This window comes from Diorhabda sublineata, chromosome 10, assembly GCF_026230105.1.
Source record: "Diorhabda sublineata isolate icDioSubl1.1 chromosome 10, icDioSubl1.1, whole genome shotgun sequence".
Taxonomy (NCBI): Eukaryota; Metazoa; Arthropoda; class Insecta; order Coleoptera; family Chrysomelidae; genus Diorhabda; species Diorhabda sublineata.
This window is the reverse complement of record NC_079483.1, coordinates 24,811,965-24,837,925: the sequence shown is the minus strand read 5'-3', so window position 1 is coordinate 24,837,925 and position 25,961 is coordinate 24,811,965. Positions and strand designations below refer to the sequence as shown.

Here is a 25,961-nt window from a genome sequence, read left to right as displayed (position 1 = left end):
AAATGGGGGTAGGGGATGGGGTGTCGAAGGGAGTCCGTTACGGACGAGAAGTCCGTTGCCGTGACAGTAGGAATTTCTGTCCAAGTGGAAGGTGGTATAGCCAGTGAAACTTGGAGGTAATTTGGAAAGGGTGTCGGTTATAGATAAGATTTGGATATTGTGAGAGCTTAATAAGTGCTTCAGTAGATGTCGTTTTCTGGCTAAACCTTGGCAATTAACGGTCCCTATTGTAAAGTCCATGGGACTTTATTTTTCAGTGGGAGGTGTTTGGTTTTTGGGTGAAAGCGAAATGAATGCGGTTACCCAAGCCGCTGGTTACGGTACAATTATAACCGTAAAAAGAGGGAATGAGGCGTTATAGCGTTTCGGCTACAAGCGCCCGAGAAGTGGGGATGGCATTCATTATAGTTGTTGCCAAGATTTCAATCAGGATTTTGGTGTCTGTAGACAGGTCATAAGGGGTTTGAGGTTTTTCTAGGGTGACGGGGGCTGTATCCTGGGGGGCTTTCGGAGTTTCAATCCTTTTCGGGCAGCGGGGGTGGAAGGCGGGGTGAGGTCCACCGCAATTTTTACAGGTAGGGGAGTTAGCTTTTGGGCATTTTTCTGGCTTGTGACCAGAAGCACCACAAGTTGGACAGATGGGTTTGGCTTTGCAGGTGTCTGCAGAGTGGCCGGTAGATGAGCAACGGTTGCAATATTTTGGGACTGCGGGTATGGTGTTTGAATTTGAGGCTTCGCAGTAGTGCGAAAGCCCGTGGAAGTTTATACCCTTGGTTAGGGCGTGATGGTAGGCGGTTTCGAAATCTGTTATGATTCGGAACATGGATGTGGGTTTATTTGTGGATCTAGCTATGATCCTCCAAGTTTTAATGACAGGGAATTTCAGGATAGAGAGGATCTCCAGGAACTCTTCTTCGGTGTGAGATTGGTCTACATTCTTGCAGACCAGAGAAAAGGTGGTTTTTTTTGTTTTAGTGGTTAGGGGTTTTTGGGCTCGTTGGGGGGAGTTTATCGGGATTACGACGATTTTCTCGTCGCCTATGGCGTAACGGATTTTCCTTGCCAACGTTTCGTGATGAAACGTGGAAGGAATTTTGATGAGGGCGGTTCCATTGGGGTTGGCTTTGAGAAAGCGCATTTGTCCCCTCAATAGCTCTTGCGTATTGAGGAGATTGTAGAGCTCTCTCTGTGAGGTATATTTTGTTGGGAGGTTTCTAAGATTGAGGGTTTGAAGTGGAGGAGATTGAGCTGTGGTGTGGGATTGAGGTTGTTGTTGGGAGATGGTTTGGGATTGTTGGTGGGTTCTGGGGATCTGAGTTTGAGTTGGTGTCTGGAGTTTGTTAGAATTTTGGGTATTTTGTTTTGACTTTTGGCTTTTCGTTAAGGGAATTGATTTTGAAATTAGGGGGGGGAATATTTTTTTTGGGAATAGCGCCTAGTCGGGAGTAATCAACCTGCTTGGGTTTAGAGCTGGCTGATTTCTGCGAGACCCTAGATGCATAGGAATCCGCAGATGGTGCTGGTGATGAGCTTCTGCTATTCTCCAGTGATTTACGTTGTATGAATTCTAGGGCATTGCGAAATTGGCTAAATTGATGTGGACTGCACTGCGAGAGTTCTGCGACGATTTCTGCGAAAGTTTTCTCCTTAGAAGGAGAATTGGGGTTGGTTGGGAGTGGTGGGAATTCATCGACGGTGGATACTGGTTTACTTCGAGTTTGTATTGGGGAACGGGCTACTCGGGGCATTTTCAAAAGTGAAATGGGTGAAATTAAAAAGATCGATAGAGTCAGATCAAGTGGGATCAAGGAATAAGGATTTCGAAAATTGAAATCCTTTGTTAGTACCTAACAAGAGTTGGCTATCAAAGCCGACAGCGGACTCACTGCCGGAGGGAGTTTCCTCCCCGGTTAAAGAATTCCTGACCCTTTTGATTGCCTGTTAGTGTTTTTTTGAAAATGAAAATAATATTCAACGGACAAACAGATCCAAGAAGAATTGGAGAAAATAAAAAAAGACGAACAAAGGAAACAGACAAAACCGGAGAGAAGGCCACCTCCGATAATTCTAAAATCTCCACTGATGTGGACAGCACTACGCAAACAGTTAGTGCAAAGAAAAATCGATGCCCAGTGTAAAATGGGAATACACACGGGCAAAATAACGACGGCGACTAAAGACGACTTTAACAAGATGAAGATGCTCCTGAGCGAGTATAAGGAAATTGAGTGGTATACATACCTACTCAATGAAGAAAAGGAGAGGAAGCTCGTCATAAAAGGACTTGCTGTTAACACCGCAGTGTCGGAGGTAGAGGAGGAATTAAAGGAAAATGGACTTAGACCGAAGAAAGTATGGCAGTTGACAAGCCGTACACAAAGAAATCAGGACAACACACGAAAACTACTACCTATATACATGGTAGTAATAGAACCTAAAGAAGAACTAACTTATAAGAAGTTGAGATACCTCTGCCACACAAAAATAAGTGTGGTAGAACAAAAAAGGCACGACGGACCTGTACAATGTTACAGGTGTCAGGGATTCCATCACGGACAAAGCACGTGCAACATGGACGTGCACTGCGTGAGATGCGCGAGAGCGCATAGAGCGGCGGAATGCACGCTCAGCAAGACGGAAAAACCGAATTGCAAGAACTGCGGAGGAGAACACCCCGATAACTACAAGGGGTGCCCGAAACACCCGAAAAAGACGGAAACCAACCAAGCAAGGAACACCACGCAAACAGGACGCACTTACGCACAAGTTGCGAAAAAAACAACAAAGACAGAAGAAAAAACACCGGAGCTACTGAGTATGTTGCAAAATATGCAGATACTCATAGCAACACTCATCGCCCAACAAAAATAAACCACAAGAGGACACCCCCCGACACGGTAATTCTGCATTTCACAAGGAAATGTAGAGTTATACATCGGGGACAGCTATAAAGAAGGCGAAGGACCACTCGGATTAGATCCTTTCCTATCGACATGAGATAGGAAGAGGTTTACCCGAGGCCGCGAAACACACACACACACGAAGACGTCCAGAACAAGAAGCTAAGAGTGTATAGCCAACAGGCTAATCTCTTAATAAAAAGATAAGACATCCCAGAATCTCCCATAGACCTAAGGGGAGAGGAGGGATTCTACACGCGAAACTGCGACGTGAAAGAGGATGAGGACCTGTCGGAAGTAACAGGGGGTGGTTGGAATGTTCTTCTTCGCACCCACTCGTGGATTTATCCGGGGGTGGATGCCTAGAGGGACGGGCTCGTCTCAAGGGAAATGTGTGTGTGTGTTAACTGTATTCGCTGTGGGCGCGCACTGCACTGCGCGTTTAGATTCGTTGCGAGACTGGGCTGGTTACGGTCCTGTTGAGTTTACGGTGAGTGTACATCTGTGACTGTGCAGTGAAACGAAAGCGGACGCGGGTAAGACCCAAATAAAACTTTTATTACAGGTTCTGTCAGCTAGGCACATTTAATTTATACGCTTTAAGATTTTCTTTGCATGAGGAAAGTCTTATAATAAAGCATTTTGATTGCGCGGAGAATTCCGCTATTTAAAGTTTCCGTACACTTGTACGGACAAATATTTAACTTTTAAATTTCAGACAATTTTAGAGAATCTAGAAAAAAGAAAAACAAATACAGACGAGAGTACAGGCATGGAGCCTGAAATCCCCAAAGGTAGGGAAAAACCCTACGATAGGGGAACTTCGAGAGAAAGGATGGCGAAAATCCTCGAAGGAACAAACCAGAAGCTGGAAGAAGAATTGAAACGAAGGAACGAAGAACAAAAAAAAAAGGGGGAAGAAAACAAGCTCCTAAGAAAAACAGTTGAAATGCAACTTTCAAGAATCGATAGCTTGACCGAAACGGTAGAAAATCTAAGCAGAAAACTTACGAAACTGCTAGAGCAAAACGAAAAAAACCAAAACAAAGGACAAACCCGAACGGAAAACAAAACATGTGAAAAGAAATGCGAGAGCCCGACAATAGTAATGGAGGACTCAAACAGCGAAGACAGTCCAATGGAAGAGGAGGATTTCACGCAAGTGAAAAATAAAAGAAAACGTAAGAATGCGAAAAGCAAACTTACGACAGAAAATAAAAACGACAACGAAGAAAACGGAAAGGAAATAGAAGAAGAACTGAAAAGAATAAAGAGAAACGAAGAGGAAAAACAAAAATAACCGGAGAGGAGGCCACCTCCAATTATATTGAAATCCCCACTGATGTGGACTGTAATCAGGAAACAACTGATACAGAGAAGCATCAACGCCCAATGCAAAATGGGCAACCACACTGGAAAGATCACCACGCAATCAGTGGATGATTTCAATAAAATGAAGATGCTCCTGAGCGAGCACAAAGAAATAGAGTGGTACACGTACGCACTCAAAGAGGAAAAAGAAAGAAAGCTAGTGATTAAAGGACTAGCAGTCAACACCCCAGCACCGGAAGTAGAAACCGAGCTGAGGGAAATAGGATTAAAACCGAAAAAAGTATGGCAATTGACTAGCTATACGCAAAAAAATCAAGATAACACCAGGAAATTACTACCAATATACATGGTAGTTATCGAGCCTGCAGAAGAGCAGGCATACAAAAATCTGAGATATCTCTGCCACACGAAAATAAGTGTGAGGGCGAGATATTGAGTATGCTGCAAAATATGCAGGCACTCATAGCGACATTAATAGCCCAACAAGTCAAATAAAATGACAAACAACCTTCCTAGTCAAATAAAGATCGGCTCGTGGAACACAGGAGGACTACGAACAAACCAAAACACCATGGGAGTGATCTTGGAGGAAGAAGATTACGATATCTTCGCTCTACAAGAAACAAAATTGCCAGGTGACACACACAGATTCACCTGGCCAGGCTACAACGTTTATAGAGACGATATAAACGGACGCTCCGGAGGCACAGCGATCTTGGTAAAAAAAGAGTTGTGCCAACACCGAATAAATTCACCGGACGGACTACTTAGCATGGAGGCGACAATAGTAGTCATTAAAACATCATACGGCGATATTAGAATAATATCAGCATACGTAAGGCCTGAGACTACAATACACGAGGAAGACGTGCTAGCAGTACTCCCAGATGGTAAAAAAGGCATAATCATAGGAGATCTGAATGCCAAATCCCCTGCGTGGTACAGCACAAGAAGAAACAGACAAGGAAGAAACTTGGAGAAGATCATAGAAGATCACCCATCCTATCAAGCGATAGGACCAGTAAGACCGACACACTACCCACCAAATGGAGGAAGGCCCGAGGTTATAGACATCGCCGTGTTGAGAGACATGACGATGCCTGTAGAAATCCGGACCATAGACGGCGGCGACGCTCATTCACCAATCGTCGTCACCATCGGTAGCGGCAACAGACAAGCAGGAAGAACCGTGAGAAAAACCAACTGGGAGAAATTCAGAAGGCTAACAGGACAGCTGTTAGGACCAATCACGGAAATAAAAAGCAAGGAGATGCTAGAAGAACAGGTCTGTTTCTTCGAAGAAGCACTATCAGAAGCGATAGAACGAAGTACCACAATGACCGTACCAGACAAATACGGCAGATTCAAAAATATAAGCGACGATCTGAGAAATCTGATTAGGGAGAAAAACCGAATAGCTAGAAGAGCCCAAAGAACGCAAAATCCAGAAGAAAGGAGGAGAGTGAGGGAAATGAAACAGGAAATTCAAGAACAGCTACAGGAGCACAGAAGCGAGGAATGGAACAGAAGGATAAACGAACTAGATCCGCAATAACCCGGATTATGGAACATATCTAAAGTCTTAAGAGAAGAAAGAAAACCAATGCCCCCAATACACGGAAGCAACGGGATGGCGTATACAGACAAAGAGAAAGCAGAAGAGCTGAAAAACACGATGGAACTTCAGTTTACACTGAACGAATATCCCGACGAAGATATGGACCTCTCAGACATGATAGAAGAAAACATCAACGATTACCTAGAAGAAGAGGACGATCAAGAAACCCTAGGATTCGCAACACCGATGGAAGTGAAAGAACTACTCAGGTTCGCATCAGCAAGGAAGACACCGGGAATAAACGGAATCACGAACAGAGCGCTGAAAAACATGCCAAAAAAAGGTATGGCATACCTTTCGAACATAATAAGTGGCATGTTGAAGACAAAACACTTTCCATCGAGATGGAAACAAGCAGACATTATCATGCTGAGAAAACCTGGGAAAGACCCCACTTTCCCCCAAAACTACAGACCGATAAGTTTGCTACCTGCCATGAGTAAAATCGCAGAGAGAGTGATACTGAGTATTCTGAACGAACAAACAAAGACATTAAATACAATACCAGAGGAACAATTCGGCTTCAGGAAAAACCACAGCACCGAACAACAAATCCTGAGACTAGTAGAATATACTACTCAAGGTTTCAACCAGAAAGAATCCACAGGGGTAATCTTCCTAGACGTAAGCAAAGCCTTCGACCGAGTATGGCACGATGGCTTGCTTTACAAGATGAAAGAGGCAGGATACACAAAACCGCTCATAAAACTCCTGAGCACGTACCTCAAAGACAGGAAGTTTCAGGTAAAGGTCGCAAACGAAAAATCGGAGGTCGGAGAGCAGCAGGCGGGAGTACCGCAAGGAGCGGTACTATCACCAATGCTGTATAACATATACACAGCAGACATCTCGAAAACGGAGAACACCTTGACAGCGCTATATGCGGACGACACAGCAATAGCAACGAGATGCGTTAAGGTGAAAAACATCACGAAAAGACTCCAAAACGCTGCAAAAGAGATTGACGAATGGTGCAAAACATGGAAAATACAAGTCAACTGCGAGAAAAGCCAAGCAGTTCTCTTTAAAAAAAAAGAAGCCACCAACCCGACCGGAAAATAAAAATTAACAACGAAGAAATCCAGTGGACAAAAAAGGCCAAATACCTAGGCGTAACGCTAGACCAAAGTCTCACTTTCAACGAACACGTGAAAAACACTGTCGACAAAGTGAGACAAGCGAGAGCAAGACTATGCGGATTAATCGGTAGAAAAAGCAAGTTAAAGACGGAAACAAAGCTCAGATTTATCAGGAGTATAATAATACCGATTATTACGTACGCCTCTGTTGCCTGGGGACATACTTGCAAAACAAACAGAAAGAAATTACAGGCTCAACAAAACATAACGCTGAGACAAGCACTAAATGTTCACTGGACAACAAGTAGCGAGGAAATATACGGAGAAACGAGACCCGAAAAAGTATTAGACATCATGGACCAAAGGGCAATAAAGTTATTCGAGGAGTTGGCAACACACCCCAACGAAGAATTAAGGGAAATCATAAAATACAACAAAGAAGACTACAAGAAACACAAGAGGCCCAGAAAACAATTGGATGGATAGAGGTAAAGTAGGTAGGCTAGTTTAGGTTAGTTTAAAAAAAAACAAAAAACCAAAAAAAAACATAAAAATCATAGAAAATGAAAAAAAAAACATTTTCTATCCAACATCCTAGGTTTTCAAAGACAACCCACAAGAGGACACCCCCCGACACGGTAACTCCGCATTTCATAGGCAAGTGTAGAGTTATACATTGGGGACAGCTATAGAGAAGGCGAAGGACCACTCGGATTAGATCTTTCCGACCGGTTGTAGGTCGGAAAAGGTTTACCCGAGGCCGCGAAACACACACACACACACATTATGACGTCCAGACTATGAAGCCAAGAGAGTATAGCCAACAGGCTAATCTCTTAACAAAAAAATATAGACATCCCAGAATCTCCCATAGAACTAAGGGGAGAGGAAGGATTCTACGCGCGAAACTGCGACGCGAAAGAGGATGAGGACCTGTCGGAATTGACAGGGGGTGGTTGGAATGTTCTTCTTCGCACCCACTCGCGGATTCATCCGGGGGTGGATGCTTAGAGGGACGGGATTTCTCACGCGCAAGTGTGTGTGTGTCTGTTAACTGTTAATTTTACCCACTTTTTGTCGATAAATACGGTACGTCATCCAAGTGTTTTTATTTTATTTCAAGAGAAATAATGCCACCAAAAGCTAGCGGAAAGGCAGCGAAAAAGGCCGGAAAGGCTCAAAAGAATATTTCGAAAGCCGATAAAAAGAAAAAAAGGAGGAGGAAGGAAAGTTATGCTATTTACATTTACAAAGTACTTAAGCAAGTTCATCCTGACACCGGTATATCGAGTAAAGCTATGAGTATAATGAATAGTTTTGTTAATGATATATTCGAACGTATCGCCGCCGAAGCATCCAGATTGGCTCATTATAATAAACGTTCAACAATTACAAGTAGAGAAATTCAAACTGCAGTGAGACTATTGCTTCCCGGAGAATTGGCAAAACACGCAGTCAGTGAAGGAACTAAAGCAGTTACCAAATATACTAGTTCTAAATAATAAGTATAACATATCTACTATATTGACAGAAAATTTTCTATTTTATTTACTTAAATAATAACATCGACCAAACAAAAAAAAACGGTTCTTTTCAGAACCACAATACTACTTTTTTTTATTTATATATGATAACAACGAACGAAAGACTTTAATTCAATTGAATTCTATTAAATATGACGAAAGATGATATTCCACTTAACTGAAAAATCCTCTTCTAAGATCAATAGAAATTTATTGTGTATTAATATTATAAGGCCATGTTTTTCCGTTGTACGTAACTTTCTAACGTCGCTTTTGTTTTAAAAAGTCTCATATACTAATTCACTGTCGGCTAAAGGCAAAAAAAAACCCCGACCGCCGGTAAGATAAAACATACAAAGCGGTTGGTCGGTTGCCGTTGTTAAAGTAGTTTTTGTGGCGTCTTTGAAGTTTTGTTAAAAACACTTTTTTTTTCTTTTCAAATTGGTTTGAAATTTTAAATAAAATATGTCCATTTCCTAAAATAATATACTATACAATGTAAAAAAAAATTGTCGGATAAAATATGAAATATTGTGTAATAGACAGACATAGTTGCGAATAGAGCGAAGTAGTTAGTTCGTTCGAAGAAAATATAATCAGTCAATCAATCTATTGTAATAATTATAATTTGCTACTACCACCACCACCACCCACCATTCAATATTATCTAAAATGAAATATAAGCGGGTTCCAATATTGAAATTTGATATTTTTCTTATATTTAGTATGTCGGAAGATTGTTATTGAAAAATACTCATAATAATATATTAGTTACGAACATATATAGTAGAAACGTGTCGCGTAAGTCAGGGTAGACATGTCACCGTTCAAATGATAATTGCGGTATTATTTCAATTCGTTCTGATATTTTTAAATATTGGTCATTATTGTGAATAGACACGTATCTCTTTACCTTCGTTGTATTTTAAGAAGGACTTTTATTTAATTTCGAAATTATATCTAAAGTGCTAAGCATCGACGGAAATAAATTTTTAACCATTTTTAAGTGGTACTTTTTTTTAATAACAAACGTTGTTAGCAGTCATTAAATTATAGTAAAACTTCGGCGAAAGTTCGAAGTATACCTTAGTTAGTTCTTTGTCAATTTTTTTCATTACATTCGATTCGAAAATCTCGAAGAAACCAAGGTTTTTGAGGTTGGTTTGGTTTATGAGGTTCGTTTTTTAACTTAGTTCTATTCGTTCGTTCAGTCTTCCGTCCGCTTTATTTGAATGACTCCTCTTGTAACTCATTACACGCGGAAAATTAAAAGTCTCTTATACTATTAAGTATATAATATAGAGAGGTGAAATTTTATAAAACGAAATATAAAACTTCTTTATCCAATCAACAATCACATCCTATGTTTATATCAAAATATTATACTAATATCATAAATGTTAAATTATTTGTGGTTCTGAAAAGAACCGTTTTTACTTACAATATATATATAAAACAAAAAATCTATTATAATCAAATAGATAAAATGTAATTCTATAAAAAAAAATTTTTTGTATTTATGCTCGTTCTCCGCGAATTCTTCTAGCCAATTGGATATCCTTGGGCATAATGGTGACTCTTTTAGCATGAATGGCACACAGATTAGTATCTTCGAATAGACCTACCAAATAAGCCTCACTAGCTTCCTGGAGAGCCATAACCGCTGAAATTTGAAAACGTAAATCTGTTTTAAAATCTTGTGCTATTTCACGAACCAATCGTTGAAATGGCAATTTTCTAATAAGTAATTCGGTACTCTTTTGATAACGTCTTATCTCACGAAGAGCTACAGTACCTGGCCTATAACGATGAGGTTTTTTTACTCCACCAGTAGCTGGTGCGCTTTTACGGGCGGCTTTTGTCGCTAATTGTTTACGAGGAGCTTTCCCTCCAGTCGATTTTCTAGCCGTTTGTTTAGTACGAGCCATCTTATTTTTTTTTTGTAAGTATACAAGAAATGTCAATATACTAAACCGCTATAGCAGCTTGATAATTGGTAATTTGGTTATGATTTGCATTAGGCCCTGATATAGGGTATATAGGATATATTTTTTTCCCTGCAGGGCGGGGTGTGGGGATATTTTGTTGGGAAGTGTTTACTCGGCTGCTTCTAGCGGTGCAGTTACATTTTTTTTTTCAAGATTTTTTTTTCTTTTTTATATTTTTTTTGGGCGGTTTTTTTATATATATATTTTTTTGTTTACTTTTTGTTTTTTCTTAATCTAATTGGGGGTGGGCGGGTACAGCTGCGGCTGTATTATTCCCTATCGTCGGACATTTGTCTGGAGAATCGTTTCTCCGCAGAAAACCTGCAACTCCGACAATGGATGAAAATGAGGGTGTGTGTTGGGGGTAGGAATTTATCTGATTGATATGGGAGCTACTATTGAGGAAATTGAGGATGGATGAGGAGGGTCCCTTTCGCAACGGAAGTCTTGATTCTATGGATCGAATCAATTAGAAGGGGCTTGGAGGTCATTTAGGCGGCTTGGAATGGGGGTTATGTCAGTATTGACATAAATGGCGTTGCTAGGGCTAAACCTACACTTTTTCAGTGGGACGTGTTTGGTTTTTGGGTGAAAGCGAAATGAATGCGGTTACCCACGCCGCTGGTTACGGTACAATTATAACCGTAAAAAGGGGGAATGAGGCGTTGTAGCGTTTCGGCTACTAGCGCCCGAGAAGTAGGGATGGCGTTCATTATTGTTGTTGCCAGGATTTTAGTGTCAGTAGACAGGTCATAAGGGGTTTGAGGTTTTTCTAGGGTGACTGGGGCTGTATCCTGGGGGGCTTTCGGAGTTTCAATCCTTTTCGGACAGCGGGGGTGGAAGGCGGGGTGAGGTCCACCGCAATTTTTACAGGTAGGGGAGTTAGCTTTTGGGCATTTTTCTGGCTTGTGACCAGAAGCACCACAGGTTGGACAAATAGGTTTGGCATTGCAGGTGTCTGCGGAGTGGCCGGTAGATGAGCAACGGTTGCAGTATTTGGGGACTGCGGGTATGGTGTTTGAATTTGAGGCTGCGCAGTAGTGCGAAAGCCCGTGGAAGTTTATACAATGCCAAACCTATTTGTCCAACCTGTGGTGCTTCTGGTCACAAGCCAGAAAAATGCCCAAAAGCTAACTCCCCTACCTGTAAAAATTGCGGTGGACCTCACCCCGCCTTCCACCCCCGCTGTCCGAAAAGGATTGAAACTCCGAAAGCCCCCCAGGATACAGCCCCAGTCACCCTAGAAAAACCTCAAACCCCTCACGACCTGTCTACTGACACCAAAATCCTGATTGAAATCTTGGCAACAACTATTATGAATGCCATCCCTACTTCTCGGGCGCTAGTAGCCGAAACGCTACAACGCCTCATTCCCCCTTTTTACGGTTATAATTGTACCGTAACCAGCGGCTTGGGTAACCGCATTCATTTCGCTTTCACCCAAAAACCAAACACGTCCCACTGAAAAAGTGTAGATTTAGCCCTAGCAACACCATTTATGTCAATACTGACATAACCCCCATTTGAAGCCGCCTAAATAACCGCCAAGCCCCTTCTAATTGATTCGATCCATAGAATCAAGACTTCCGTTGCGAAAGGGACCCCCCTCATCCTTCCTCAATTTCCTCAATAGTAGCTCCCATATCAATCAGATAAATTCCTACCCCCAACAAACACCCTCATTTTCATCCATCGTCGGAGTTGCAGGTTTTCTGCGGTTTCCCTGCAACCTGGAGAACCGATTCTCCAGACAAATGTCCGAATATAAAAAAGAAAAAAAATCTTGAACAAAAAAAATATATATAACTGCACCGCTAGAAGCAGCCGAGCGAACACTTACCAACTAAATATCCCCACACCCAGCCCTGCAGAGGAAAAAATTCCAATATCAGGGCCTAAGCAAATCATATAAAATTTCCAAAAAAAAACCTTCCTTCCTAATTTCTCACAACGAATCTCTCTCTCTCTCTCTCTCTGTGCTGTTGACTGTGTACTGCTAGTTGACTCCGAGACTTCGACGAGTGAACAAGTGTGACAGTGAAGTGAAGTGAAAGCGGACTCAGGTAGTCAGGTGAGACACTGATAAAACTTTCCTTTTTCTTTTCAGCAGGTAGCTGTGCCTTGACACAGCCTTTTATTTATAATGCTAAAAAACATTTCCGCATGAAAGAATTGTGTTTGTCAACACAAATTTGATTGTGCGGAATTTATCCGTTTTTCGAAACAGCCGTACTTATCAGTACGGCTTACACTTTTCTTTTAGGTTACTTTAGATACCAAATCAAAATAGGAAAACCGGGACAGAGAGCAACAGGCATGGAGCCTAAAAACTCCAAAAGTAGGGAGAAAAATGAATTATCCAAAATCATATTTCAGCAAAAACCTGATTACGAAGCGCTGGTTGAGAAGATGGGACAGCAAATCAAATACCTCGAAGAAAGAATGAAAAATTACGAACAAACGATAATCGTTAAAGACAAGCAAATTGAGTCCTTAGAGGACACTATTAGAGAATTCAATGCCGATAACTACAAATTGGCAGACACAATTGTAGAATTGAGAGATGAGATAAAAACTCATGAAAAAAAAATACAAGAGTGTACACAAATCGAAGACTGCCCTATGGAAGGAGATTTCACGGAAGTAAAAAACAAAAAAAAGGAAGAAAGCAGATAAACAATCCTCAGATGAAGAAGAAGAAACATCAACGGACAATCAAATCCAAGAAGAATTGGAGAAGATAAAACGTGACGAACAAAGGAAACAGACAAAACCGGAGAGAAGGCCACCTCCGATAATTCTAAAATCTCCACTGATGTGGACAGCACTACGCAAACAGCTAGTGCAAAGAAAAATCGATGCCCAGTGTAAAATGGGAATACACACGGGCAAAATAACGACGGCAACTAAAGACGACTTTAACAAAATGAAGATGCTCATGAGCGAGTACAAGGAGATTGAGTGGTATACATACCTACTCAATGAAGAGAAGGAGAGGAAGATCGTCATAAAAGGACTTGCTATTAACACCCCAGTGTCGGAGGTAGAGGAGGAATTGAAGGAAAATGGACTTAGACCGAAGAAAGTATGGCAGTTGACAAGCCGTACTCAAAGAAATCAGGACAACACACGAAAACTACTACCTATATACATGGTAGTAATAGAACCGAAAGAAGAACCAACTTATAAGAAGTTGAGATACCTCTGCCACACAAAAATAAGTGTGGTAGGACAAAAAAGGCACTACGGACCTGTACAATGTTACAGGTGTCAGGGATTCCAGCACGGACAAAGCACGTGCATAATGGACGTGCACTGCGTGAGATGCGCGGGAGCGCATAGAGCGGCGGAATGCACGCTCAGCAAGACGGAAAGACCGAATTGCAAGAACTGCGGAGGAGAACACCCCGCAAACTACAAGGGGTGCCCGAAACACCCGAAAAAGACAGAGAACAACCAAGCAAGGAACACCACTAAAACAGGACGCACTTACGCACAAGTTGCGAAAAAAAACAACAAAGACAGAAGAAAAAACACCGGAGCTACTGAGTATGTTGCAAAACATGCAGATACTCATAACAACACTCATTGCCCAACAAAAATAAACTACAAGAGGACACCCCCCGACACGGTAATTCTGCCTTTCACAAGGAAATGTAGAGTTATACATCGGGGACAGCTATAGAGAAGGCGAAGGACCACTCGGATTAGATCCTTTCCTATCGGCATGAGGTAGGAAGAGGTTTACCCGAGGCCGCGAAACACACACACACACGAAGACGTCCAGAACAAGAAGCTAAGAGTGTATAGCCAACAGGCTAATCTCTTAATAAAAAGATAAGACATCCCAGAATCTCCCATAGACCTAAGGGGAGAGGAGGGATTCTACACGCGAAACTGCGACGTGAAAGAGAATGAGGACCTGTCGGAAGTGACAGGGGGTGGTTGGAATGTTCTTCTTCGCACCCACTCGCGGATTCATCCGGGGGTGGATGCTTAGAGGGACGATATTTCTCACGCGCAAGTGTCTGTGTGTCTGTTAACTGTTAATTTTATCCACTTTTTGTCGATAAATACGGTACGTCATCCAAGTGTTTTTATTTTATTTCAAGAGAAATAATGCCACCAAAAGCTAGCGGAAAGGCAGCGAAAAAAGCCGGAAAGGCTCAAAAGAATATTTCGAAAGCCGATAAAAAGAAAAAAAGGAGGAGGAAGGAAAGTTATGCTATTTACATTTACAAAGTACTTAAGCAAGTTCATCCTGACACCGGTATATCGAGTAAAGCTATGAGTATAATGAATAGTTTTGTTAATGATATATTCGAACGTATCGCCGCCGAAGCATCCAGATTGGCTCATTATAATAAACGTTCAACAATTACAAGTAGAGAAATTCAAACTGCAGTGAGACTATTGCTTCCCGGAGAATTGGCAAAACACGCAGTCAGTGAAGGAACTAAAGCAGTTACCAAATATACTAGTTCTAAATAATAAGTATAACATATCTACTATATTGACAGAAAATTTTCTATTTTATTTACTTAAATAATAACATCGACCAAACAAAAAAAAACGGTTCTTTTCAGAACCACAATACTACTTTTTTTTATTTATATATGATAACAACGAACGAAAGACTTTAATTCAATTGAATTCTATTAAATATGACGAAAGATGATATTCCACTTAACTGAAAAATCCTCTTCTAAGATCAATAGAAATTTATTGTGTATTAATATTATAAGGCCATGTTTTTCCGTTGTACGTAACTTTCTAACGTCGCTTTTGTTTTAAAAAGTCTCATATACTAATTCACTGTCGGCTAAAGGCAAAAAAAAACCCCGACCGCCGGTAAGATAAAACATACAAAGCGGTTGGTCGGTTGCCGTTGTTAAAGTAGTTTTTGTGGCGTCTTTGAAGTTTTGTTAAAAACACTTTTTTTTTCTTTTCAAATTGGTTTGAAATTTTAAATAAAATATGTCCATTTCCTAAAATAATATACTATACAATGTAAAAAAAAATTGTCGGATAAAATATGAAATATTGTGTAATAGACAGACATAGTTGCGAATAGAGCGAAGTAGTTAGTTCGTTCGAAGAAAATATAATCAGTCAATCAATCTATTGTAATAATTATAATTTGCTACTACCACCACCACCACCCACCATTCAATATTATCTAAAATGAAATATAAGCGGGTTCCAATATTGAAATTTGATATTTTTCTTATATTTAGTATGTCGGAAGATTGTTATTGAAAAATACTCATAATAATATATTAGTTACGAACATATATAGTAGAAACGTGTCGCGTAAGTCAGGGTAGACATGTCACCGTTCAAATGATAATTGCGGTATTATTTCAATTCGTTCTGATATTTTTAAATATTGGTCATTATTGTGAATAGACACGTATCTCTTTACCTTCGTTGTATTTTAAGAAGGACTTTTATTTAATTTCGAAATTATATCTAAAGTGCTAAGCATCGACGGAAATAAATTTTTAACCATTTTTAAGTGGTACTTTTTTTTAATAACAAACGTTGTTAGCAGTCATTAAATTATAGTAAAACTTCGGCGAAAGTTCGAAGTATACCTTAGTTAGTTCTTTGTCAATTTTTTTCATTACATTCGATTCGAAAATCTCGAAGAAACCAAGGTTTTTGAGGTTGGTTTGGTTTATGAGGTTCGTTTTTTAACTTAGTTCTATTCGTTCGTTCAGTCTTCCGTCCGCTTTATTTGAATGACTCCTCTTGTAACTCATTACACGCGGAAAATTAAAAGTCTCTTATACTATTAAGTATATAATATAGAGAGGTGAAATTTTATAAAACGAAATATAAAACTTCTTTATCCAATCAACAATCACATCCTATGTTTATATCAAAATATTATACTAATATCATAAATGTTAAATTATTTGTGGTTCTGAAAAGAACCGTTTTTACTTACAATATATATATAAAACAAAAAATCTATTATAATCAAATAGATAAAATGTAATTCTATAAAAAAAAATTTTTTGTATTTATGCTCGTTCTCCGCGAATTCTTCTAGCCAATTGGATATCCTTGGGCATAATGGTGACTCTTTTAGCATGAATGGCACACAGATTAGTATCTTCGAATAGACCTACCAAATAAGCCTCACTAGCTTCCTGGAGAGCCATAACCGCTGAAATTTGAAAACGTAAATCTGTTTTAAAATCTTGTGCTATTTCACGAACCAATCGTTGAAATGGCAATTTTCTAATAAGTAATTCGGTACTCTTTTGATAACGTCTTATCTCACGAAGAGCTACAGTACCTGGCCTATAACGATGAGGTTTTTTTACTCCACCAGTAGCTGGTGCGCTTTTACGGGCGGCTTTTGTCGCTCATTGTTTACGAGGAGCTTTCCCTCCAGTCGATTTTCTAGCCGTTTGTTTAGTACGAGCCATCTTATTTTTTTTTTGTAAGTATACAAGAAATGTCAATATACTAAACCGCTATAGCAGCTTGATAATTGGTAATTTGGTTATGATTTGCATTAGGCCCTGATATAGGAATTTTTTTCTCTGCAGGGCGGGGTGTGGGGATATTTTGTTGGGAAGTGTTTACTCGGCTGCTTCTAGCGGTGCAGTTACATTTTTTTTTTCAAGATTTTTTTTTCTTTTTTATATTTTTTTTGGGCGGTTTTTTTATATATATATTTTTTTGTTTACTTTTTGTTTTTTCTTAATCTAATTGGGGGTGGGCGGGTACAGCTGCGGCTGTATTATTCCCTATCGTCGGACATTTGTCTGGAGAATCGTTTCTCCGCAGAAAACCTGCAACTCCGACAATGGATGAAAATGAGGGTGTGTGTTGGGGGTAGGAATTTATCTGATTGATATGGGAGCTACTATTGAGGAAATTGAGGATGGATGAGGAGGGTCCCTTTCGCAACGGAAGTCTTGATTCTATGGATCGAATCAATTAGAAGGGGCTTGGAGGTCATTTAGGCGGCTTGGAATGGGGGTTATGTCAGTATTGACATAAATGGCGTTGCTAGGGCTAAACCTACACTTTTTCAGTGGGACGTGTTTGGTTTTTGGGTGAAAGCGAAATGAATGCGGTTACCCACGCCGCTGGTTACGGTACAATTATAACCGTAAAAAGGGGGAATGAGGCGTTGTAGCGTTTCGGCTACTAGCGCCCGAGAAGTAGGGATGGCGTTCATTATTGTTGTTGCCAGGATTTTAGTGTCAGTAGACAGGTCATAAGGGGTTTGAGGTTTTTCTAGGGTGACTGGGGCTGTATCCTGGGGGGCTTTCGGAGTTTCAATCCTTTTCGGACAGCGGGGGTGGAAGGCGGGGTGAGGTCCACCGCAATTTTTACAGGTAGGGGAGTTAGCTTTTGGGCATTTTTCTGGCTTGTGACCAGAAGCACCACAGGTTGGACAAATAGGTTTGGCATTGCAGGTGTCTGCGGAGTGGCCGGTAGATGAGCAACGGTTGCAGTATTTGGGGACTGCGGGTATGGTGTTTGAATTTGAGGCTGCGCAGTAGTGCGAAAGCCCGTGGAAGTTTATACCCTTGGTTAGGGCGTGATGGTAGGCGGTTTCGGAATCTGTAATAATTCGGAACATGGATGTGGATCTAGCTATGATTCTCCAAGTTTTAAGGACAGGGAATTTCAGGATAGAGAGGATCTCCAGGAACTCTTCTTCGGTGTGAGATTGGTCTACATATATATATATATATATATATATATATATATATATATATATATATATATATATATATGTGTGTGTGTGTGTGTGTGTGTGTGTGTGTGTGTGTGTGTGTGTGTGTGTGTGTGTGTGTGTGTGTGTGTGTGTATAATATATCTATATTATAATCTCTTTCTATATATATATATATATATATATATATATATATATATATATATATATATATATAAAATTGTGGCCCTTAAAAGGGCCGGTTTATGAATATGTATGTATTTCGATAAAATAAAGAAATATAATATAATGAATAAAGAATTAAGCCTTCTTTTCTGTCTTTTTCGGTAAAAGTACAGCTTGAATGTTAGGAAGAACACCACCTTGTGCGATGGTTACTCCAGACAACAATTTATTCAATTCTTCATCGTTTCTAATGGCTAATTGTAAATGCCTTGGAATTATACGGGTCTTTTTGTTATCTCTAGCAGCATTTCCTGCTAATTCGAGTACTTCGGCTGCCAAATATTCCATAACAGCTGCCAAATATACTGGAGCTCCGGCACCGACTCGTTCTGCATAATTGCCTTTTCTCAACAAACGATGTATACGTCCTACAGGAAATTGTAATCCAGCTCGGTTTGAGCGAGATTTTGCCTTTCCCTTTACTTTACCACCTTTACCACGTCCAGACATTTATATATATATATATATATATATATATATATATATATATATATATATATATTTTTCTTTTTCCAAAACAAAAAAAAAATAGAACTTTGTCAATTGAAAACTATGAAGCAACCGATGCGACGAAACTAACTGTTAAACAAAAAATTTACACTCGACCTCTCTATTTATATTAACATGCCCTACCAATGAAATTATAGCAAATGCGCAAACGTAGAAGGGCGGAGCCTATTAGAATTACGTACGTTGATATAAAAGAGAGGGACATAAGTGCTGTTAACTAGTGCTGCTAGCAGTAGACTCCGAGAATTCGACGAGTGAACAAGTGTGACAGTGAAGTGAAGTGAAAGCGGACTCAGGTAGTCAGGTGAGACACTGATTAAACTTTTTTTTATAATGAAATAAACCCTTTCGGGGGCAAGTGTTTCAAGAACCAACGTGAGTCCTAGGATCAGCCAGTTTCAGGTGAACATTATTTTCATTTTTATAAAACACTAACAGGCAATCAAAAGGGTCAGGAATTCTTTAACCGGGGAGGAAACTCCCTCCGGCAGTGAATCCGCTGTCGGCTTTGATAGCCAACTCTTGTTAGGTACTAAAAAAGGATTTCAATTTTCGAAATCCTTATTTCTTATCCTCACTTGATCTGACTCTATCGATCTTTTTATTTCACCCATTTCACTTTTGAAAATGCCCCGAGTACCCCGCTCCCCTATTCAAACCCGAAGTAAATCTGTATCCACCGTCGATGAAATCCCACCTCTCTCAACCAACCCCAATTCTCCCTCTGAGGAGAAAACCTTCGCAGAAATGGTCGCAGAACTCTCGCGGTACAATCCACATCAATTCACCCAAGTTCGCAATGCCATTGAATATATCAAACGGAAATCACTCGAGAATAATAGAAGCTCCTCACCAGCACCATCTGCGGATTCCTATGCATCTAGGGTCTCGCAGAAATCGTCCAACTCTAAATCCCAGCGGGTTGATTATACCCGACAAGGCGCGATCCCCAAAACCAATATTCCTCCTCTAAATTCCAAGTCAATCTCAATACCTCAAAAGCCAAAAAAATACCCAAAATACCACTAAACCGCAGGCACCAACTCAAACCCAGACTCCCAGAACCCACCAACAACCCCAGACCCCCAGAACCCACCAACAATCCCAGACCCCCAGAACCCACCAACAATCCCAAACCATCACCCAAACACTCAATTTGAGAAACCTCCCAACAAAATATACCTCACAGAGAGAGCTCTACAATCTCCTCAACACGCCGAAGAAGAGTTCCTGGAGATCCTCTCTATCCTGAAATTCCCTGTCCTTAAAACTTGGAGAATCATAGCTAAATCCACAAATAAATCCACATCCATGTTCCGAATTATTACAGATTCCGAAACCGCCTACCATCACGCCCTAACCAAGGGTATAAACTTCCACGGGCTTTCGCACTACTGCGAAGCCTCAAATTCAAACACCATACCCGCAGTTCCCAAATACTGCAACCGTTGCTCATCTACCGGCCACTCCGCAGACACCTGCAATGCCAAACCTATTTGTCCAACCTGTGGTGCTTCTGGTCACAAGCCAGAAAAATGCCCAAAAGCTAACTCCCCTACCTGTAAAAATTGCGGTGGACCTCACCCCGCCTTCCACCCCCGCTGTCCGAAAAGGATTGAAACTCCGAAAGCCCCCCAGGATACAGCCCCAGTCACCCTAGAAAAACCTCAAACCCCTCACGACCTGTCTACTGACACCAAAATCCTGATTGAAATCTTGGCAACAACTATAATGAATGCCATCCCTACTTCTCGGGCGCTAGTAGCCGAAACGCTACAACGCCTCATTCCCCCTTTTTACGGTTATAATTGTACCGTAACCAGCGGCTTGGGTAACCGCATTCATTTCGCTTTCACCCAAAAACCACTCGGATTAGATCCTTTCCTATCGGCATGAGGTAGGAAGAGGTTTACCCGAGGCCGCGAAACACACACACACACGAAGACGTCCAGAACAAGAAGCTAAGAGTGTATAGCCAACAGGCTAATCTCTTAATAAAAAGATAAGACATCCCAGAATCTCCCATAGACCTAAGGGGAGAGGAGGGATTCTACACGCGAAACTGCGACGTGAAAGAGGATGAGGACCTGTCGGAAGTGACAGGGGGTGGTTGGAATGTTCTTCTTCGCACCCACTCGCGGATTCATCCGGGGGTTGATGCTTAGAGGGACGATATTTCTCACGCGCAAGTGTGTGTGTGTCTGTTAACTGTTAATTTTATCCACTTTTTGTCGATAAATAGGGTACGTCATCCAAGTGTTTTTATTTTATTTCAAGAGAAATAATGCCACCAAAAGCTAGCGGAAAGGCAGCGAAAAAAGCCGGAAAGGCTCAAAAGAATATTTCGAAAGCCGATAAAAAGAAAAAAAGGAGGAGGAAGGAAAGTTATGCTATTTACATTTACAAAGTACTTAAGCAAGTTCATCCTGACACCGGTATATCGAGTAAAGCTATGAGTATAATGAATAGTTTTGTTAATGATATATTCGAACGTATCGCCGCCGAAGCATCCAGATTGGCTCATTATAATAAACGTTCAACAATTACAAGTAGAGAAATTCAAACTGCAGTGAGACTATTGCTTCCCGGAGAATTGGCAAAACACGCAGTCAGTGAAGGAACTAAAGCAGTTACCAAATATACTAGTTCTAAATAATAAGTATAACATATCTACTATATTGACAGAAAATTTTCTATTTTATTTACTTAAATAATAACATCGACCAAACAAAAAAAACGGTTCTTTTCAGAACCACAATACTACTTTTTTTTATTTATATATGATAACAACGAAAGAAAGACTTTAATTCAATTGAATTCTATTAAATATGACGAAAGATGATATTCCACTTAACTGAAAAATCCTCTTCTAAGATCAATAAAAATTTATATATATATATATATATATATATATATATATATATATATAAAACTTTCTAACGTCGCTTTTGTTTTAAAAAGTTTCATATACTAATTCACTGTCGGCTAAAGGCAAAAAAAAACCCCGACCGCCGGTAAGATAAAACATACAAAGCGGTTGGTCGGTTGCCGTTGTTAAAGTAGTTTTTGTGGCGTCTTTGAAGTTTTGTTAAAAACACTTTTTTTTTTCTTTTCAAATTGGTTTGAAATTTTAAATAAAATATGTCCATTTCCTAAAATAATATACTATACAATGTAAAAAAAAATTGTCGGATAAAATATGAAATATTGTGTAATAGACAGACATAGTTGCGAATAGAGCGAAGTAGTTAGTTCGTTCGAAGAAAATATAATCAGTCAATCAATCTATTGTAATAATTATAATTTGCTACTACCACCACCACCACCCACCATTCAATATTATCTAAAATGAAATATAAGCGGGTTCCAATATTGAAATTTGATATTTTTCTTATATTTAGTATGTCGGAAGATTGTTATTGAAAAATACTCATAATAATATATTAGTTACGAACATATATAGTAGAAACGTGTCGCGTAAGTCAGGGTAGACATGTCACCGTTCAAATGATAATTGCGGTATTATTTCAATTCGTTCTGATATTTTTAAATATTGGTCATTATTGTGAATAGACACGTATCTCTTTACCTTCGTTGTATTTTAAGAAGGACTTTTATTTAATTTCGAAATTATATCTAAAGTGCTAAGCATCGACGGAAATAAATTTTTAACCATTTTTAAGTGGTACTTTTTTTTAATAACAAACGTTGCTAGCAGTCATTAAATTATAGTAAAACTTCGGCGAAAGTTCGAAGTATACCTTAGTTAGTTCTTTGTCAATTTTTTTCATTACATTCGATTCGAAAATCTCGAAGAAACCAAGGTTTTTGAGGTTGGTTTGGTTTATGAGGTTCGTTTTTTAACTTAGTTCTATTCGTTCGTTCAGTCTTCCGTCCGCTTTATTTGAATGACTCCTCTTGTAACTCATTACATGCGGAAAATTAAAAGTCTTTTATACTATTAAGTATATAATATAGAGAGGTGAAATTTTATAAAACGAAATATAAAACTACATTCAATATTTTTTTTATATCAGTTTAGTGTAGTTTATCGACTATATAATAACACACAAGGTTATTAGTAGTTATGGCGGATACAGAAAATCAAACTTCGGTTGTAACCGCAACGTCTGCGTCTAAGTCACCGCAGGTTTCGTCGTCTCCAATAAATAAAAAGGAAAAAAAAGCTAAAAATCCTAGGACCAAACCATCTCATCCACCGACTTCGGAAATGGTAAACAATGCGATCAAAGGTTTAAAGGAACGCGGAGGCTCATCTTTACAAGCAATTAAAAAGTACATTGCTGCCAATTATAAAGTTGATGCAGAAAAAGTAGCGCCATTCATCAAAAAATATTTGAAAGCATCTGTAGTATTGGGATCTTTGGTACAAACTAAAGGTAAAGGAGCTTCCGGATCATTCAAATTAGCTTCGGCAACTTCATCTGGTGGTACTTCGGCTAAAACGAATGCTATTGACAAAAGGAAAACAGCCGCTTCTACTCCAGGCGTAACTAAATCCAAAAAAATTGTAACAGCAGCAAAACGAAATGCTATTATTGCAGGAGGAGGAGGAGGAGGAGGAGTGGATAAATCGAAAAGTATTAAGAAATCTAATAAAGGCAAAAAAACGACAGGTACAGCAGCGGCTTCCTTAAAAACTTCGACGACGATGACAACAACAATATCAATTACTGATAAGAAAGGCGTTAAAGTTGCCAAAAAAACAGACAAAAAATCTTCGGCTAAAGGAGGAGTCATCGCCGCAGCCGCCGCTTCCAATACATCCGCATCCGAATTAAAAAGGAAGAATCCTACTAAAGCAAAAAAATCCATTAAAAGCCAGTCCCACGAAAAAGCCGAAAGCACCAAAACCGAAAACTTCGAAAGCAGCTGCTAGCAGCTCCTCTCCTAAAGCAAGAAAAGCCGCCGCCGCTCCTAAAAAGAAGAAATAAAAAGAATATTTTTTTTCTGACAGAAAGATAGTACAACAATCGAGAAGTATTATCGGACTGATGATGGGTACGACGACAATCGACAATAATAACAAATGGCCCTTATCAGGGCCACAATTTCTTCATTTATTTATGAAGAAAATAAGAAACAAATAATGTTTGTTTTGATAAAACAAGAATTTTTTGAATTTCGGTTCAATAATTGATATGTTATGTTATGTTATATGTAACATTTTCATCGATCGATGTAATGTAGGTTGTTACCACCTTCTAAATTTGTCTCGACCTACCTACGATATAGTAGATCTAATGTGTTTTATAAACTTTTAATTATTATATGTCGATATTGTCTAAAATTTGTTAGTTAAAAATAATAATTTTCTCTATCTCGTGTATGTATGTATGTATGTGTGCGTGCGTGCGCGTGTGTGTGTGCGTGCGTGCGTGCGTGCGCGCGTGTGTATGTGTGTGCGTGTGTGCGGCGTGCGACTTCTTTATCCAATCAACAATCACATCCTATGTTTATATCAAAATATTATACTAATATCATAAATGTTAAATTATTTGTGGTTCTGAAAAGAACCGTTTTTACTTACAATATATATATAAAACAAAAAATCTATTATAATCAAATAGATAAAATGTAATTCTATAAAAAAAAATAAATTTTTGTATTTATGCTCATTTTCCGCGAATTCTTCTAGCCAATTGGATATCCTTGGGCATAATGGTGACTCTTTTAGCATGAATGGCACACAGATTAGTATCTTCGAATAGACCTACCAAATAAGCCTCACTAGCTTCCTGGAGAGCCATAACCGCTGAACTTTGAAAACGTAAATCTGTTTTAAAATTTTGTGCTTTTTCACGAACCAATCGTTGAAATGGCAATTTTCTAATAAGTAATCCGGTACTCTTTTGATAACGTCTTATCTCACGAAGAGCTACAGTACCTGGCCTATAACGATGTAACATATGTAACATTTTCATCGATCGATGTAATGTAGGTTGTTACCACCTTCTAAATTTGTCTCGATCCCGGAAAAGGATGAGGGACGGAAAACGTCTTGATAAAGTTATCTTGGAAGACATTTGAAGATTTCAGAAGACCTAAGACTTGACTCACTGCAGACGCAGCTTCTCTCCACTAGTATGAAGACTGAAGCAATGAGATAGAAAAGAGTGCTGGGATACTTCAGTAAATTTCTCTCTACACCAGAAAAGAACTACTGTGTCATAAGAACAGAAATATGGAGAAAGGGGAAGCCCATGGAACAGATTTACTAGTATCTTTATGTTCACTCAACTCGAAATGAAGAGGAAGATTTTCTCCAAAATTAAAAAAATCTGGGTAGGTCCATACTTAATTATAAGCAAGGTCCCCAATGGAAAATTGAAGTAAACCAGCCCTCGAAAATTAATAGGTGTGTACGGAGGTACCGGGTAAACTACATTTGGAGTCAAAACTGAAAAAAAACAAGATTTCTTCACTCTGCCAGAAGATGATTTGTTGCAACCGGGCAGATGCTGAGACTAAAACACAATTCACATGATAAAGGTGATCTTTCAGGATATTGGTGTTCACATATAAATTTGCATCTATGCTTCCTGTAGGTGCCCTGTTATTTTCATAAGACAGAAAAGTGCAGAAATATTACATTGGCGATTTAAACATCCAGTCCTAGCCTTACAAAAGTTGCAGAAGGAACTCCCTTCTAAGAAAAGGGGAATGGTACGAACTCGCTCACCTACATAGACCATGATGCTGGTCTTATTCGATAATGTTAAATGGTACTGAAGTTTGGTGAATGGTTAATTGGTTAAAAAACAGCATATCTTTCTATGGTTTTTATAGGCTATTTATATCGTGTTCCGACTAGTTTTATAGAGACAATTTCTGAGACGGACTTTTGTTTGTTTACGTCACTTTAGACCCAAATATTCTAGAAAGTTGTTGGATATGATTAAACGATAGTTTAGCAGACAAAGGCATTTAATAATTTGATGTCATAGCAATCGTATAAATACATTCCAAAAGTAAAATAAACCATGTGTATAAATTCATCTCACCTTTTAAAACTATTCAAATGAATAAGAACATTAATAGGATTCCACCACATCTCAAA

At 39.4% G+C, this 25,961-nt stretch overlaps 5 protein-coding genes and 2 pseudogenes across 5 annotated transcripts; 5 read left to right on the top strand and 2 right to left on the bottom strand.

The window, feature by feature from the left end:
• The first annotated feature begins 4,728 nt into the window (after nt 1-4,728).
• LOC130449205 (uncharacterized) lies at nt 4,729-5,787 on the top strand. Its single transcript, XM_056786882.1, has one exon. The coding sequence runs from the start codon at nt 4,729-4,731 to the stop codon at nt 5,785-5,787; it is 1,059 nt and encodes a 352-aa protein (XP_056642860.1).
• Nucleotides 5,788-8,044: 2,257 nt separating this feature from the next.
• Nucleotides 8,045-8,499, top strand: LOC130449526 (histone H2B). The gene has a single exon (XM_056787409.1). It carries the CDS (start codon nt 8,060-8,062, stop codon nt 8,429-8,431), a length of 372 nt encoding a protein of 123 aa, XP_056643387.1. The 5' UTR covers nt 8,045-8,059; the 3' UTR covers nt 8,432-8,499.
• Nucleotides 8,500-9,969: 1,470 nt separating this feature from the next.
• LOC130449241 (histone H3-like) lies at nt 9,970-11,152 on the bottom strand. Its single transcript, XM_056786928.1, has one exon. It carries the CDS (start codon nt 10,378-10,380, stop codon nt 9,970-9,972), a length of 411 nt encoding a protein of 136 aa, XP_056642906.1. The 5' UTR covers nt 10,381-11,152.
• Nucleotides 11,153-14,511: 3,359 nt separating this feature from the next.
• On the top strand, nt 14,512-14,999 carry LOC130449242 (histone H2B). Its single transcript, XM_056786929.1, has one exon. The coding sequence runs from the start codon at nt 14,560-14,562 to the stop codon at nt 14,929-14,931; it is 372 nt and encodes a 123-aa protein (XP_056642907.1). The 5' UTR covers nt 14,512-14,559; the 3' UTR covers nt 14,932-14,999.
• A 1,470-nt stretch (nt 15,000-16,469) lies between these two features.
• Nucleotides 16,470-19,742, bottom strand: LOC130449243 (histone H3-like; annotated as a pseudogene).
• Nucleotides 19,743-21,128: 1,386 nt separating this feature from the next.
• Nucleotides 21,129-21,604, top strand: LOC130449521 (histone H2B). Its single transcript, XM_056787401.1, has one exon. The coding sequence runs from the start codon at nt 21,165-21,167 to the stop codon at nt 21,534-21,536; it is 372 nt and encodes a 123-aa protein (XP_056643379.1). The 5' UTR covers nt 21,129-21,164; the 3' UTR covers nt 21,537-21,604.
• Nucleotides 21,605-23,039: 1,435 nt separating this feature from the next.
• On the top strand, nt 23,040-23,835 carry LOC130449710 (histone H1-like; annotated as a pseudogene).
• The last annotated feature ends 2,126 nt before the right edge of the window (nt 23,836-25,961 follow it).

Bases quoted from the DNA above. Each gene is read 5' to 3' on its own strand.
- LOC130449241 (XM_056786928.1), bottom strand. From the start codon at position 10,380: ATGGCTCGTACTAAACAAACGGCTAGAAAATCGACTGGAGGGAAAGCT.
- LOC130449521 (XM_056787401.1), top strand. From the start codon at position 21,165: ATGCCACCAAAAGCTAGCGGAAAGGCAGCGAAAAAAGCCGGAAAGGCT.
- LOC130449526 (XM_056787409.1), top strand. From the start codon at position 8,060: ATGCCACCAAAAGCTAGCGGAAAGGCAGCGAAAAAGGCCGGAAAGGCT.
- LOC130449205 (XM_056786882.1), top strand. From the start codon at position 4,729: ATGACAAACAACCTTCCTAGTCAAATAAAGATCGGCTCGTGGAACACA.
- LOC130449242 (XM_056786929.1), top strand. From the start codon at position 14,560: ATGCCACCAAAAGCTAGCGGAAAGGCAGCGAAAAAAGCCGGAAAGGCT.